The sequence below is a fragment of the Channa argus genome, chromosome 12, assembly GCF_033026475.1.
Source record: "Channa argus isolate prfri chromosome 12, Channa argus male v1.0, whole genome shotgun sequence".
Lineage (NCBI taxonomy): Eukaryota > Metazoa > Chordata > Actinopteri > Anabantiformes > Channidae > Channa > Channa argus.
The window spans coordinates 4217929-4235710 of record NC_090208.1 but is presented as its reverse complement, the minus strand read 5'-3'; the positions used below and the strand labels follow the sequence as shown (position 1 = coordinate 4235710).

Below are 17782 nucleotides of genomic sequence, written 5' to 3'. Positions count from 1 at the left end.
AATCTGCCATCAGCTACAGGTTTTATAACCTACTGTATCTGTGTTTCACTGCGAGAGAAGAAGCTTTACAGCCTGAATCTTCTCAAGATTTCACTGATACAAGAATCAAACACAAACGCAGACACTCTGCAGCTTTTCTCTGCAGTTTCCCACCACTGAACGGTGTCCATACTGTTTTTAGCCTGCGGTGGTGGTTTTTGTACATTTCTTCTCTACGTGTTAACAGTTGGCCACAACAAAACCAGAGCAAGTCAAACTTTCCATCTGACAGCTGAGTGAAACCCACAGAGCCACTCGAGACAAACAACAATGGAGATGAAAGATAAGAACGTTTATTAATACTTAAGAAACAAGAATCATCAGTAAATCAGAAATAACAGTAAAGTTACTGAGGACAGTGAACCAGCCAACAACTGGAAGTCATTGTTAGATTTAGGTCAGTGTTGGGGAACCTGCTTTGAAAGCAAAACCTCACAGCTACCTGCACTTCTTTCTCTAAGTAGCTTCAAATTAATTCAAAGTTTATATGTGACATGAAATATTAACAAACAGCAGTGAAAATGTCATTCAGGTTTAGTTAACTACACAAAGAATGTCGACAGAGTCAAACGTATTTTAACTACATGGTCTTTGATGGTTACTTATACTTAACTACATGAATCACTATACAAATACGAATGTAGTTAAACTACTGGTCACTAACTACAACTTTAATTACACATACTACTACTACTAATACTATAACACTGGAACCAGTTAGAGTCAGTGGTTGGACTGGAGGTGTGAAGGTTTGACGTTCGATCTCAGTGAAGAGTAGACGACCTCTGTGTCTGGAGGAAGCTCTGAACACAAACACACACAGTTCAAGAAAAGATGAGACAATGCTGGAAAAAAAGCTTCTGAGGTTCACGTCTTATCTTGTCTTTCTGCAGAGAGACGACCCAGCAGGAAGTGAAACTAACACCTGGTGGTTGGACCGAGCAGACTCAGAATCTTCATTCTGATCATTAAAGACTTTATCAGCACCAAGACTATTTCCCTCCATAATTCAACCAAACCTGACTGAATCTCTCCATGATAGAAACTAAAAGTAGAAAAAGTACAAATCCTCCCACTGAGGTCAGAGAGCCCTGTGCAGCTCGTCGTACTTGCTCTTCATGTTTTCCTGACTCTGCCATGGTTCAGTCAGCGGTGCCAGGGTGGTTAACTAACTTCTGCACGAGTGCACGTTGACCTAGTTACAGCCTGTTAGCGTCTGGGCTAGAGTCTAGCTACTGGATGATGAAAGGTTCCTTTCACAGGACAACAAAATTATATTTATGCTAAAATATAAAATATTTACTGACACTTTTATCAAATATTCAAAAGCTCATGTGCCATAAAGACTTGGTGAAAGGAGAAACTGAGTCTTACCTGAACCTCTGCTCCTCTTTGGTCTGAAGACTATTTGTCCATAACTGACGTCTTCTGTCCTCACTCCTGAGTAAACTGCAGCTGAATCAGCCTCTGAAAAAAAAAAAACAGTTATTTTACTGCAAGTTACTTTATGCAATGCTTCCACTAAGTAAGTAACTATTGCTACCAGTGCTAAATCAAACTATTTTATATGTAGAATAAAATTTTTTTTAGGAAAATTAAATTTTTTTAGGAAGATTAAAAAATAACCCAGTGGACTCTAAAAATATCATTACTCCAAAAAAAAAAGTTTTATTTTGGGCCAGTATCTGTTTCTAAAATAATCCTCAATTCATAAAACAGTATCATCAGTTTATTCAAAGTGTATGTGAGTACATGTCAAACCCTTAAACCCAAGTCTAACCCAATTCTACACTTAACCCATCTGTAAACTGTCTTTTCTAATAGGAACAAGCCAAAATGTCCTCACTGTTATTGTTGTATGTAAATGATTATGGATTTAATGAATTTTACCTCTGATTGGCTGTTGTCCGTGATGTAATATTTTGACATCACTGTATGTGATGTCATCTTCTCCAGCATTTACATCATCAGCTGCAATGAACCAAAATTAACAACAACACGATTCACTATGTGACAATGTTACGTTTTATTCCCAAAAAAGGCCAAGAAAAAATACACCTTAATGTAGCACCTTTAGGTTTCCTCTGAACATGTCTCACCAGTAGAACCACTAAGACCAGTAGAACCAATAAGACCAGTAGAACCAGTAGAACACCAACACAGACAAGTGGAACAAACAACCATTTCATGTTCTCCTCCTTATAGTGAGGAGTAGAGGATGATGGTGAAGAGATTGATGTAGGAGATGATGTGGTGGTGGGTTTCTCTAAAATAAATAAAAAATAGTTATTCATTTCACTTGAGTTAAAAAAAACTTCCATTCACTTTACATTCAGAAGGTTTTACATTTCACCTAAGAAATTAAGATTTATTACACATGATGACTAAAAAGTTACAGATTTCCTTAAATATTATGAGAAATTGCTGATTTTATTGTTAGTGCAGAAATGTGACAACATCAATACAGGAAAAACAAGACCTTTGTCTGACCTCCTGACCTGTGACGTAGATCCAGCTGGGTGGAGACTCTCCATGACTGCTGATGTGACACTTGTAGAGGCCTTCATCAGACTTGGTAACATGGTGGATGGTCATGTGACCTGTAGGCTCAGTCCTGATGAGGGAGCCATCTTTATAGAAATCAGCTGGGAGCTTGGAGGGAGGCCTCTTTGTTTGACAGTGCAGAGAGACATCATGTCCCTCCATCACAGGGAGGACAGGACTCTGCAGGATCACTGCTCCACCTCAACACAGAGACAAACTACAGCATTTCATCCATTTCCACACAGCTTCATCAACACTAACTCCACAGTCTGATCTTACCAGTGACAGTGATGGTGATGCTGTTACTGGTTGATCCCTCTCTGGACTCACACCAGTAAACTCCACTGTCCAATGGGATGATGTAACTAATGGTACAGGAAGAACCAGCTGGTTCTCCCCAACCGTCTCCACACTTAGACATCTGTTGTCTGGTCGTGTTCCTCCTCAGTGTCCATCCAGCAGAGCTGTCGTCCTCCTCACAGCTCAGAGACACAGAATCATCTTCAAACAGCTGAGAGAAGTTGGAACTGACAGTCAGAGGAGCTGTGAGAAATTCAGTATGTAGTTGAGCAAAACATAATTGTACAAATAAAACAACCCTGAATAAAATGTGTTTTAATGTTTTTACAACTTCACCAAGTCAAATTCTAGCTGAGGTAAAATGAAGTAAGCAACACGTTCTCATCCCACAGCATCAGATATTGACACTTCCTATGTCATCAAATTGTGGTACTTTGTACGTCCTTTGATTCCAAAGCAACAACTTCATATACACAGAAAAACTACATTGGGGTTAGTGGAAACAACTTCAGGGTTAAGTTAGATTAAGTTAGAGGAAAAATAACATAAAAAACAAAATACTACAAACAGTGAGAACGACACACACGTACAGCCTTTGTGATGTGAACGGGTACATTAAGCATCACTATGTAACACAAAGGGACTGGACAAAGTGGAGCTTTTTGATACCTCGGGAATGAAAATGGGCTGAAGTAAATGGATCTTCCAGTCTAATACACATATTGTTTAAGAGTTTCCTTTTCTGAAAATGGGAAAAGACACAAATGCCATATGTGGGAATAAATATGCATCAATAGACTATAACTGCAAATAGTCAGTTTTTTTCAATTCTCGCTCGAGGACACACCTGGTGGGACTTCAAGCTTAATGCTCTACGTTTTGAGCTATCAAGCCATTTTGATTTTCATGTGACATTAAAACATATTTTGACTCTTAATTTCCATTATTGCATTTTTTAACAAAAGTTCTCCATTAAAAAATCTTCAAGTTATAACATTTATTGTGAAGACAGCTACAGGAGATCACTGTTAAACCTGGAATCTAAAGTAAAAGCTTTCCAGTCTCATGTTTTAATAAAAAAACATTGCTTATTTCTTCTAGACCCTGACTGATCATTAAAGAGACTATAAAGAACTCTATCAAAATAAAACACGGTTCATCTGTCAAATCTGAGACTATAGATGAAAAACATGAATCTAGTGTTTTACCAACTATGCAGAAATAATATTCTGTATTATTATTAATATTGTATTATTTATGTTTCTGCTTAAATTTGTGTCTCAGGATTATGCTCATGGATTATATTTTCATTATTTTTCTCTCATTATAACATGAATGTAATATACAGTTAATGAAAAGAAATTTTTGATTTTGAGAAGTAAATTACCAGTTGTCTGGTACAGACTGAGGAAGAATAATCAGTACCAGCAAATTGACCCTTTAACAGCTTTAGATCATCAGAAGAGAAGTTTACTAACCTTGGTTTGTGATGCAGCACAGCAGAGGAGTCACAACTAAAGAGAAATATTATATGTAACGTTAACATGGGAGAGGAGGTTATGGTGGTGGAGGGACTGGACAGGAAATACAAGTGGTGGTTTTCTACAGGATGGGAGATATAATAACTATGATAGATAATAATCACACAGAAACTATCAGGAGTGTTTTCAGGGCTTGATGTTGGATTTAATGTGATAGTAGCATGAAATTGTTATATGAAATGTATTTTTACCAAATCAATGAGCAAATGAATATGATATTTAGAAGCTGTAAAACATTTAATGGTGCTGTATAAAAATTACATTTTACTTTAGTCAAATTTAGTTGTTTTCAAAAACTTAAAGAGTTTAACTACACACTTGTTATTCAAAGACAAAAAAGTGACAGTGTTTCTGAAGAAACACTGTTTCCTAAGTGACCAAATTTCATCCAACAGTCTCTAAAGTGTTGTGAAACCAGAGGTGACACTCTACATGCAGGAATTCAGGTCTGTGTTTCCTTCTTTATTTTCTTCTTTTCATGATTTTCTGATTTTACTTTTTAAATTGTACATTTTTATTGTCATATTTTATGTTAAAGCTGATCAATACAATTTTGTTTTAAATGTTGTTTCTTTACAAAATGTTTAATAATTTTAAATCAATCAATCAATCAATATGTAGCTAAAAACCATTCATCTACAACTCATACTATAATTATGACAAACTATGATTGTAATCATTTAAATTAGACAGATTGTACTCACGAAGCAGACACTGAAGAGATGTTTCATCCATTGTACCACTGCGTGATATGAGCTGAAAGCCTGTTTTGGTCACAGTAGCTAATCCCACTTCCTTCCTCTTTGTAAGTGAGTTTTTTTGGGGTGTTATTTTTTTTGACAGTAGTTGGCAGGAAATAGCTCATTTACTATTTACTATTACTATTATTTATGTGAATATTTTGCAGATGAAAAGTACTTTGTCAATCATTTCTGGAGGCCTAGATAGAATGATTGGACAGGACTGTCCTAATACCAACTTTGAATAGCACGTGACCTGAGAAAGTCTTAAAGTTCGTTAAAGATCATAATCAAGACCAAAGCAGTTCACCTCAGTTTCATCTCAGTTACCGTATCACACTAGCATATAATAAACACCTCCCAAGTGCTGTCACTATGACAGGTTCCTCTTTTTTACAACATAATTGGTAGCAATTCTCTGGGCATTATGTGGACAGAGAACACAATATCAAGACAAGTCAGTCTTTGTTCTAACTCAATTCTCATTGTCTGTCTTCTACAAAATTGAAAGAAATAACAGTGATGTAAAGCCTTGCTGGGTTACTATGTTGTGTAGTTTTCAGGGAGGAGTTAAGGAAGAGCTAGGAAGAAGAAGTGGGACACGGAGAGGACTGAAGTGAGTAGATAGAAGGAGACAACCACAGCAAAACACAATACATGTGTGTGAATGAAAAGGACCCTTGACTTTATGCTGGCTTGTGCCTCAATTGTGAAGTTCTTTGGATAAAAGCATCTGCTAAATTACTAAATGTAGATGCAAGTGGAACAGTGAGGTTACAGGGAGCAGAGGTGAAGAAGGTGCAGGACTTTAAGTACTTAGAGTCAACGGTTCAGAGCAATGGAGAGTGTGGAAAAGAGGTGAAGAGGCGAGTGCAGGCAGGTTGGAACGGGTGGAGAAAAGTGTCAGGTGTGTTGTGTGATAAAAGAGTATGAGCGAGAATGAAAGGAAAGATGTTCAAGACGGTGGTGAGACCAGAGATGTTGTTCGGCTTAGAGACAGTGGCACTGAAGAAAAGACAGGAGGCAGAGCTGGAGGTAGCAGAGCTTAAGATGTTGAGGTTCTCTTTGGGAGTGACGAGGATGGACAGGATCAGGAATGAGGACATCAGAGGGACATCTCATGTTAGATGTGTTGGAGATAAAGTCAGAGAGGCCAGATGGAGGTGGTTTGGACATGTTCAGAGGAGAAACTGTGAATATATCGGTAGAAGGATGCTGAGGTTGGAGCTGCCAGGCAGGAGGTCTAGAGGAAGAACAAAGAGGAGATTTATGGATGTAGTGAAAGAGGACATGAAGTTAGCTGGTGTGAGAGAAGAGGATGCAGAGGACAGAGTTAGATGGAGACACATGATTCGCTGTGGAGACTCCTGAAAGGAAACAGCCCAAAGGGAAAGAAGAAGTGTTTATTCTGAAGACTATTTCTCTTTTCTGATTGGTCAACAGGGGAAGCCTCACTCAAAACTATATTAAAACTGAATAACTCTGTGCTGCTGCCACTGAGTTATTCACGTTTTATATGAGTTATACTAAGTTCAGTCAAACTCTGAGCTGTTTTATAGTGTGGATCCATGGCTTTAGCAAGTTGTCAAATGGAAAAATGTGACTTGTTTGAATAACCAGCATGTAAAAATGCTGCATTTTTTTATATTAAACATTAACTCTAGTGGCTCTAGTGGTAAGAATTAGAAGAGTGAAGAAGAAGAAGAAGAAGAGCGAAGAAGAGCAGACTCCCGTCAGTAAGAGCAGCAACTTCAGCTGCTCCTGCTCAGCTCTGCTGTGAATCCATGCAGGAAGGGGCGGGACTTTATGATAATGTTCGCACCATGCAGCCAATCACATGCGAGGACAGACAAGGATCATACCATTATGTGAAAGAAGGAAGGGGACAGACGAATCGTTCAGTTGATCATTTAAGGGTTTGATTAAAATGTTAAACTATTATAACTGTGTATTTTATTGTAATGAAAAAAACAACAACACAACAATAAGGCTTTTATAAAAACACAGCCAAATCTTTAAAAAGAGCCGGACCTCCCATCACTAGTGGGAAGAAGCAGAAGACATTTTGGATCCCCAGAGGCCAAACCTTGATGGCTGTAAAAAAAAGTCTGTGAATATTTTAATGTACAAATAAATATTTAAAGTAAAATCTATCTATCAAGCAACTCGACCGTCAAGCTCCTAAAGTTTGCAGATGACACAACTGTTATCAGCCTCATCTCAGATGATGATGTGATAACATACCAGTGGGAGGATGATCAGCTTTCACTGTGGTGCAGCCAAAACAACCTGGAGCAGAACAGTTTCGAAAGACTGTGGAGATGACAGTAGATTTCAGGAGGACCCCCCCCACCCCCCCCCCACTGCCTTCCATCAACATGTGTTCCATCTGTAAAATCCTTCAAATCCTACAATGCCACACACACTGCACCTGTGTTTGCCTTCTTTATGTCATTCTTTTGTTGTGTAAAATAATAGAGAATAAAATGGACATTCTAAATCTCATAAATTACAAAATAGGCAAAGAGAGAGAGACTAAACCCACCTGTTGTTAAAATATATATTCACAAGTCTGTTCCAAAGTCAAATCATCTCACATCTGTGTCAGACATTCGGATCATTTGGACATTTTTAAAAGTGAGAGGTTAATCTAAGATAAAACCCAGTTATTTGTACAAATCGGCACATAATAACACACAAAACCAAGATTAAAGATAACGTTACTTCTCATAATTAATTCCTGCCTAAAACATACTATTTCATTTTTTTCTGGTTTCCCATTAATATCCATTTTATGCACCAATCAGCCACTAAAATGATGCTATCAGCATAAAATAATTTGCTAATATCTAAGTCGTCTACCTGAACCCCCAACTTGCACAGTATTTAATTGGAAATGTACATTCATGTAAACTTATACTTATTTTACCCAGAATTGTTGGGATAACCACCCTCTTCTAAACTGATGTATTAATGCTGTTGATGTGAATAGCGAACTATACTGGAGAAGATCTCTATTCACCCAATTGAACACTTTTTTGAAAATCAATAAAATATAAAACTTTTTAATTTCTTTTCCTTAATTCCTTCTCTCTAGTTGATCAATACAAGGTCTACAGTAGCATTTCTTTCTCCATTTTGCTCATTTACCTGCATACCTATCCTTTAATGATCAAGGCTGTTACTAGACTAATAAATCCATTTTATACACAATGCTAAACCCCATACTTCTAAGTAGTATATAATTAGGGACAATTTGGGATCATATTTGGGATCATTTTAAGAGATATAAGGGTTAGTTTAAATAATTGTCTTATACCATTGGTAGGAATATTATCACTATCAAAACAAACATGGAACGACCTAAACAAAACAATAAATACCTTGGAGGACATCAATATTTTATTAGAGGTTTAACAGATGTTTAATAGAAATGAACAGTTACCATGTATCAATCCAGGAACCGGTTTCCCTTAATACAGCTTGATGAAGCTAAAAGACTGTAAGCTTTGTGGCTTCAAACATACAGTGACATCTTGTGGTCTGTTGAACATATAGCACCTATTAAAGGCTGGAGAGTTTTGCTTCTTAGGTGCAGTAAGAGTCCAAGAAGACAAAATGTTAGTCAATGTGCTATGTTCTCAACTGCTGAATTTTATTGTGCTGTAAGTAAAAATAATTTATAATTCATAAATAATTCATTGAGCACAGTGTTGAAGGAAATTTCAAACTGGGAAAACCCCTTAGCATGGAAATTGCATAGCAGATAAATATTAAATAAGACATATTGTTGCCAGAATTTGCTTGCGTCCCTCTGGGTGCGTTAGGCTTGTATCTGTACACTTCATCTTGTACAGTTGTACATTAAAGATTCTGTCTGCAGAATCCATCTGCAGGTTTGCACATTCAGTTACAGGGTTACAAAACTAAGTTTACAGAGAAAAACCAAAATGCACAAACTCATTGTGACCTGCTTCTAGGTGGGTTGTGGTACTTTGGGGCACAATGATCTTCATCCTCATTTGTGCCTGCAGTTCTCCTCAATGGGCTCTATCTTGACACAGAATACCATAACATGATAAATGATGTCTATGGTGTAAGGTGTGACAAAGCTGACATTGCTACCAGAATTGATCACCATGTTGGGCCAAGAGCCATATTTCCAGCCTCCAGAATACAGACAGTTCTCCACTAGGGATTTTTCATCTTCAGAGGTGAGGAACAAAGCTGACTCAGTCTCTCCTGCTTCGCACTGAGCCTCCCTGCTTCCATCTCCTGCAGTTCCAGTGCCATGCCAGGGTCTACTTCTTAGTCCACCTCTCCCTGGTTGATAGCTGGCAGATGTTAGACATCTGTAGATTAACAGTAAAGAAAAACTTATCATTTGGAACAAAACCTGTGTTATAAATAGATATATATGGGGAAACATTTAATATTACTAATGTCACAAACTGGCTCAAGGCTTGTAACAAAGGAGGGGAAACAACACACAGAAATGTCAATTGCAAGAATTGTTTATTATAAATCAATCAAACCAAGTAAGAAAACATCATTTATGGAGTGTGTGACATGAGATTCTCAATAGTGTTTGCAGTGACTGGATGAGCAGAAGATGAAGTGTGTGAACATTGTCAAATATGAAAAACAAATCAAAACGTGGAAGCATGGTTGCTAGGAGAGTCTTTCAATCTTCTGCAGAGAAAACGCAGGAAGGAAGGAAAAAGATCAGGGGTTGTAACAGTAGAATTAACCACATATTCACCTTAATTTGTGTCTCTACTTTCTTGATGCTCCTGTTAATAAATACACACAGAAACACAGCTCACACCTCCTCTTTTCCTTTTTGTGGCAGGACTCATGTAGGGCTGGTGGCAAAAAAGGAGCAGCAGCCAATGAGAGATTGATTGAGAGATGATTGATTGTTTTTAAAATATTTGAAGTGGGTCTGCTTTAATTTTTTTAGGTTAACAAGTTGAGGAGTCTGACCGCCTGGTGTAAGGTTTGGTGTTTGGCTCTATGGGGCAAAAAAGTATTTAGTCAGCCACAGCTTGTGCAAGTTGTCCCCCTTAAAATGATGACAGAGGTCTGTAATTTTCATCATAGGTAAACTTCAACTGTGAGAGACAGAATGTGGAAAAAAATGCAGGAAATCACATTGTAGGATTTTTAAAGAATTTATTTATTAATTCCTGCTTAAATAAGTATGTGGTCAATAACAAACAAGCAAGATTTCTGTCTCTCACAAACCTGTAACTTCTTCTTTAAAAAGCTCTTCTGTTCTCCACTCGTTACCTGTATTAATGGCACCTGTTTGAACTCATTATCTGTATAAAAGATAAACAACTGACCACAGCCTCAAACAGTCAGACTCCAAACTCCACCATGGCCAAGACCAAAAGGTTTTCGAAGGACACCAGGAGCAAAATTGTAGACCTGCACACAGCTGGGAAGAGTGAATCTACAATAGGAAGCAGCTTGGTGTGAATAAATCAACTGTGGCAGCAAATATTAGAAAATGGAAGACATACAAGGTCATTGATAATCTCCCTCGATCTGGGACTCCATGCAAGATCTCATCCAGTGGAGACAAACTGATCATGAGAACGGTGAGCAAAAGTCCCAGAACTACACAGGGAACTGGTGAATGACCTGCAGAGAGCTGGGACCAAAGTAACAAAGGTTACATCAGTAACACACTACGCCGACAGGGAATCAAATCCTGCAGTGCCAGACGTGTCCCCCTGCTTAAGCCAGCACATGTCCAGGTCCATCTAAAGTTTACCTGTGACCATGTGGATGATCCAGAGGAGGATTGGGAGAATGTCATGTGGTCAGATGAGACCAAAATAGACATTTTTGGTAACAACTCAACACATCGTGTTTGGAGGAAGAAGAATGCTGAGTAATATCCCAAGAACACCAAACCCACTGTGAAGCATGGGAGTGGAAACATTATGCTTTGGGGCTGTTTTCCTGTAAAGGGGACAGGATGACTGATCCGTGTTAAGGAAAGAATGAATGGGGCAATGTATCATGAGATTTTGAGAAAAAACCATTAACATGAGACGTGGCTGGGTCTTCCAGCATGACAATGATCCCAAACACACCGCCCGGGCAACGAAGCCGTAAGAAGCATTTCAAGGTCCTGGAGTGGTTTAGCAAGTCTCCAGACTTCAACCCTATAGAAAATCTGTGGAGGGAGTTGAAAGCCCGTGTTGCCCAGCGACAGCCCCAAAACATCACTGCTCTAGAAGATTCTGCATGGAAGAATGAGCCAAAATACCAGCTACAGTGTGTGACAACCTTTCACCAGGACCTATGGGAAACGTTTGACCTCTGTCATTGTCAACAAAGGTTATATTACAAAGTATTGCGTTGAGCTTTTGTTATTCACAAAATACTTATTTTACGCAGGAATTTATAAATAAATTCTTTAAAAATCCTACAATGTGATTTCCAGTTTTTCCACATTCTGTGTCTCACAGTTGAAGTGGACCTATGATGAAAATTACAGACCTCTGTCATCATTTTAAGTAGGAGAACTTGCACAATCGGTGGCTGACTGTATATATAAAATGGATGCTCACTGTAGAGGCAGGTTTACTCGTGTCCCGTAGTCCAACATTTATCCATTCACTCTATGACAACACTGGACATTTATTGAATTCCACAGTTGAGCTAATAGTCATTTCACAGAAAATGTTGAGATGACTGTAAGAAACCGTGTACGTCCACAGCTAAACAGTCAACAACCACTACTACTGTATTGCTCTGTTTGCTCTAAAACTGATCAAACCAAACTTTGTTTCCTTGACACCTAGTTAGGCAAACTTCATCATGTGGTGATGTTATTGATACACTTATTAATGTACTTAACGTTTTAAGACACAGCAACCACAGAAAAAACAAAGGCAGAACAGAGAAAATCCCTATTGGCTCATACATTCACTTCCTTACATATTGTAACAGAGATTTGCTTGGTTGCAGGCTGACTGATGTTTATTTTAGTATTGTTGTACTTTATGTGGATTATTGTGTTTTTAGGTTGTTTTGGATTTGGTTGAGTTTTAATCTTTCTCTTGTTTCTAGTACTGCGGCAGGTTGGGGCCTCCAGCCATTGGTATGGTTTGGATACTGGGGGCTCATTCACTTTTACATTGCATGTTTTGTGCTCATGGTGCCTTTCATTAATAGGATTTTGGCTTGTTTTTTGGTTAATGCACATATAGGATACTCCCAGCCCCCAGTGGGTGGTTAGTGCCCCAGTCGTAGCATAGACTGTTTTCTTTTCTTCCTTCAATTTTAGGATTCAATGTTATTTTGTTTTTATTAAATAGCTGTTAGTCTCCTGATGTTCTCACAGTGTTTCTTTCTTCTTCTTCTGCTTTTTTCTCTGGCTTTATGTTATGAGGTATTTGTTCTGACTCTTTAACGTCCTAATCGTTCATTGGCTGCAGGATGGAGTCAAGTTAAATGTCTCGAATGAGTCCAGGGCTTCCGAGTCTAGTAAAAATAAAGGTCCAGTTCAGAGGAGGAAGGAGTCGCCTAAGTACATCTAAAGCGTTCTTAAGACTTCCACTTGTTAACCTCATTTATTAGAATATTTAGACATTCACATATCCACGTAAACACATACAATTTAGCAGAGACATAGTTAAATATAATTTAACATTTTCTCAAGACCGGAAACTGAAAGGCCGGATGTTAGCTGAGATAGCTAATAACAGAGGCGGGCGGTTAGCGTAGATTTCGATGCCATTACCGCTAAAGTTTAGAACAACAGTATCGTATTAAATAAAGGTCCATATACTAAAATTCAGATAAGTTACATATTTCAGCCTTGATTAAAAAAAAAATTAGCTTATTCGGGAAAAGTAACATTAGACAACGATGTCAGCGAAACCGATCTTATTCGTGTGTCTTCTCTCATGTTTCCTGAAATGGTGTCTGTCTGGAGGTAAGATTGATTTTTGAGGTTTATGTCTGGAGGGAGATCATACACCGAGGACTTACTGCTGTTAGGCTGGGTCTAGACTGAGGAAGACCTCGGTATGCATTCACATAATGTCGGACTCGTTGTCAGTTCTATGCCGTTACGAAGCAATGGTGCTGAGTAGATCTAAGTTAACCCCCTAAGGCTGTTTAACCAACCTCTCGGAGCCATAGAGCTTCAAAAGTACTTCTGAGAGTATTTCTGAAGCCTCCTAATGTTACTTCAGCCAGGTCGGAACTTCCATGTGTTGATTAGGAGCAGGACCAGAAGTGACAAGGTGGCAACTGCTGTAGAAACTTCAGCACAAACTGAGCAAATGTGAAGCTGAAATGCATCAATTTAATTATAAATGGATAAAATCTTATGTGAATTTAAGGTGGTTTCATATATTTTGCTATACATCAGGTGGCCATTACAAACAGGCAGATCGTCCCTGAGATGGATTTTCCGTCCCCCAACTGTATTTATGAGTATTTGGAGAAACAAATGGTGGATAAATAACATATTTGATATTTCTGACACCAATCACTTTAAATTAATTGCAAATAGTTTGTTTATAAAGTTATTTCCAAAAAGGTTTTTAAATTTGAATTTAAAACATTTGAAATGATTTTCCATATACGCCACCCTAGTTTCAATGGGTGATCTCTGTGGTGTGGATGTACGTACAGATCCAGCTCAGCATACCCCAACCTGTATATTACCTCAGAGTAGAATTCTACTTTTTAAAAAAACATCTTAGATGACACAGATTAAACTTATTTTCAGTTATCCTGTTAGTATTGTTTGCACAGCTTCACCATTTATCTTTGTCTATAATATCTAATACCAATGTTTTTACAGGAATATTGGAAATGGAGTTAAAATGACTAACAATTCACATTTTAAGATTAAACTCAGAAAAATATTAAAGCAAAAATGCGTAAAATTAACAAACATGTATTTTAGCATTAGTTGTTCATTAGCACAGACACCTTACAATCTGCAACTGGTCTACAAGATATAAACATATTTGTAAAGCAGCTTTTATCCATCGTCACATGTTCCTTGCTGATGACAAATGAGTTTATAATGAGAGAGAGAAACTTTTAAAATATGTGTGTGAGAAAAAGATTTGAAGGGTTACAAAGTATTCTAATCCAAAGCCAGGTTTAAAGGATGCAGGTTTTAAGAAAGAAAAAGTAAATTACAACAATTGTAAGACACTAGATACAAGCTGAGTGAGTTGGTTCAGGCATGTGAGGAAGGTAAAATAAAAAAATGTTCAAATGTGATTGTAGTTTAAAGCAAACATATTGTTGACCTTTTTGTTTTTGTTCAGAACCAAAGCAGATCAAAGGAAAACCCGGAGAAAATGTGACTCTTCAGTGTCAGGACCCCAGTCCTGCTGACATTAAACTGTTAAGGTGGAGAAAAACTGACCTACAGTCAGATCAGGGTTATGTCTACTTTTCCAGGATGAAGGATTTTAATGAGCATGAACAGCATCCATCTTTTCGTGGCCGAGTGAAGCTGAGTGATCCACAGATGAAGGATGGAAATGTTTCTGTGATTCTAAAGAATCTAACCAGCAATGACACTGGAACATATGAATGTTATGTTGGAAAAGGAAACGAACCAAAGCTCATCGCCACCATCCACCTCACAGTTACAGACTCAGGTGAGTGTGTGAGTGTGTGTGAGTGTGTGTGTGTGTGTGTGTGTGTGTGTGTGTGAATTCCAGAAAGCAGGTTTAATAAAGTCTAAACTTCACCCTGGACTCTGTGTTGATTAACCCTGAGATGTGAAAGTGGGACTTTTCGCTTCTAGAAAACCTGATAAGGATCAATCAGTTCAATGAACTCTTGATTTTGTTTGCTCTAAATTAAGCCTGTGCATTATGATCAGTCAAGCTTAAAAATTATGAATCACCATGGCAACAGGTAAATAAAGAGCGGAGCTGCCATATTAATCCAAATGAAGATAGAAATGTGTGATATTAATTCATATTAATCTTTATTAAACCCAGCTGCAGCAGTGAAAGAAGAGTCAATGAATATAATGTAATACTGTTATGTTTGATGCAATATTGTCCATTCATTATTTAGTAAATTTCAAATTAAAATTTTCTTAATAGATGCTGGGATCATATTATTAATAACAATTATTGTATTATATTTATGTGTTGCTGTTCCCTATATATAACACATTGGTTTATCCAAAGAACTCTATTTGTAACCCTGTTAAAAAAAGGTTAGGATCATATGCACCTCAACAACTGATTTTTAAGACATGAAAACATCCTCTCTACAGTTTTTTTTGTGCAAAATGTTTAAGTTATTAGTTGTTATTTGGGCAACAAATCCCTTTCAATCCAGCTCCTTTATAATTAAACAATTTCTGCAATCAAATAGAATCAGAGGTAAATAAGTGTGCAGTGTAAAATGAGAACATGAAGGGCAGTAGATGAGATCGGTGATTAATCGAGCTGATCTACAGTCATCGTTATTTAAAAATATTCCCATAATTTCCATAATATGATAACTATGATGGGAACAAGCCCAATGAGGCTAAAGCCTGATAAATCATTATTCATATATCAGATTTACATTCTTTAGCCATAGACTCACTTTTTTAAAATGTCCAATGATTACAGCAGTGATGAGTGTTTGATGATACAAGCAACATCGTTAGTAAAGGCAGGTAGGTAATAATCTAATGAGCTACTATCAAACCGTAATTTTTATCAACTTCTCAATGTAAATTTCAGATGATTAATATGCTCTGTATAAATGAAAAAATGATAGGTGTGAGATTGTTTCTGTAAACTGAGTAGAAGTTCAGGGTTTGTTGAAGAAAATCTGCCAGCGAGCTGCTAAGTTTCAAGGACTCACTTTGTTAACTGACTCAGAGTTTAAGTTGTTTCTATTTCTGAAACAAAAAACCCAGAGTTTCCATCAACGCAGGGTTAAACAACACAGTCTTCACTAAATACATATTTTGGGACCATCACAGATCAGATGTTTGTGTTTTCTAAAGATGTTGCTGATGAGACTTTGTAGCAAACAGCTGCTATGAGTGATGGGATCAAAGTGCAGTAGATAATGTCTGACAGGAGTTTGAAGAGGAAATGGATTCATCATCTACCTCACATCTCACATCTCATTCTCTTCTTACAGGGGATGATAAGCGCGGAGGAGACAAGGATGGAAATGTTGGACTGAAAGTTGGTCTCTCAGTTGTTGCTCTGCTTGTTGGTGTTGTTGGTGTTGTTGGTGTTGTGATGTATAGAAAACGTAAAGGACCCAAAGAGGAGACTTCATACAAAGCTGCTGATGATAAAGACACTGACCATCAGTTGGTGTAAAATGTCTCCTCAGTTTCCTCAGTGACTAATTCACTGATGCAGGACAAACAGCAGTTCAGGCTTCAGCCTTTTTCTTTTTATCCCACAGTAAATTTTTACTATCAACAATGTGATGATGCATTTCTTAACATTTCTTCCTCAGTCTCTGTGTTTCTCAGCTCTAAACAGACAAGTGTCATTTTAAACTCGACTCAGTCATTTACTAACTCAGTCTGAGGAAACACTGACTCTTTGTTTATCTGCAGGACAGTGAAAGTGGACAGAGACAAACAAACCAAAGCTTCATGTTTTATATATTAAGGCTGTTACATTATGTGAATATGAAGATCACTGTTTATGATCCTGTTTGTTTCACCTGATGTTTGTCATCTGACACATCACAAACTGATATTATTCTCTGTCAATCAGTATTAAAGTCAGAGGCTGCTTTTAAATTAGCAACTGCAGCAGCTGTTTGTAAATTCAGACTAGTTTTAATATTTGTGTGTTATTAACTGCAGATTTATGAATTATAATAAGTTCAAGCACGATCATCAAAGAAGCTTCAGTTAGTGGGAGAATCAAATGTTTCCCTCTGAACTACACAGTTACTAAATGTGCTGTGCATATTATTATGTTTTGTCTGTGGTTTTACTAATGTATTTGCATAGTGTGTGTACATATAGAAATTCTTACAAATGCACAGAAGTTTTAACAGGACTCAGTAAATCATTTGTTTGACTAAGAACTGAAAGATTTAAAGCCACATTAGTTGATGACTTTACAAACAGAGGCAGCAGCTCAGTCCTGCAGAGAGAAACTTTAGTGACTGACCATCTTTTACTGTCAAACAGCTGATCTGTGTGATTTAGTTTAACCTGATTCCTCAGATTAAAGATTTTAACAGTTGTTCAGTCACTGACCAGAAACACAGACTTGTTTTATGTTAATGTTTCCTGTGACAGTTTGTCTTCTTTGACATGTGGAGTCCACAACACATTTCTTTGTAAATTATTTTTAATAATTTTTTCTACCAAGCTTCATGTTTGCTTTCTCTCTAAAAGCTGTTTTGCAGAATCTAACACATCAACTGAACACGTTGATTCACTGTAACCAACAGCCTGTGGTTAAATCATATAATAAAACTTCCAGTAAACCTGACTGTGATAGTGTCATTTTGAAAATACTACTATAAATACTAGTATCCTAGAATAAACTAATAAGGCTTTTTATGAAATAAGAGTCGGATGGAGACACAAAATTCCTCTCAAACAACATGAATGTTCTTATAAGAAAAATG

General features: G+C 37.4%; 3 protein-coding genes across 4 annotated transcripts in view; 1 reads left to right on the top strand and 2 right to left on the bottom strand.

Moving 5' to 3' along the window:
- Nucleotides 1-17782, bottom strand: part of LOC137137822 (uncharacterized) — a 106899-nt gene that overhangs the window by 75447 nt on the left and 13670 nt on the right. The window lies entirely within an intron of this gene.
- LOC137137850 (uncharacterized) lies at nucleotides 311-7461 on the bottom strand. The gene is made up of 7 exons (XM_067524624.1): nucleotides 5129-7461; nucleotides 4362-4397; nucleotides 2538-3126; nucleotides 2111-2305; nucleotides 1930-2010; nucleotides 1414-1506; nucleotides 311-842 (listed from the first exon to the last, which is right to left on the bottom strand). Exons 3-7 carry the CDS (start codon nucleotides 2743-2745, stop codon nucleotides 763-765), a joined length of 657 nt encoding a protein of 218 aa, XP_067380725.1. The 5' UTR covers nucleotides 2746-3126; nucleotides 4362-4397; nucleotides 5129-7461; the 3' UTR covers nucleotides 311-762.
- Nucleotides 12868-17643, top strand: LOC137137859 (coxsackievirus and adenovirus receptor-like). Of its 2 annotated transcripts, XR_010915806.1 has the most exons (4): nucleotides 12868-13121; nucleotides 14479-14817; nucleotides 16316-16946; nucleotides 17276-17643. XR_010915806.1 is itself a non-coding variant. In XM_067524648.1 (3 exons), exons 1-3 carry the CDS (start codon nucleotides 13055-13057, stop codon nucleotides 16501-16503), a joined length of 594 nt encoding a protein of 197 aa, XP_067380749.1. In that variant the 5' UTR covers nucleotides 12868-13054; the 3' UTR covers nucleotides 16504-17643. The 2 variants fall into 2 exon arrangements, 1 of the variants encoding a protein (XP_067380749.1); XM_067524648.1 differs by having other exon boundaries at nucleotides 16316-17643.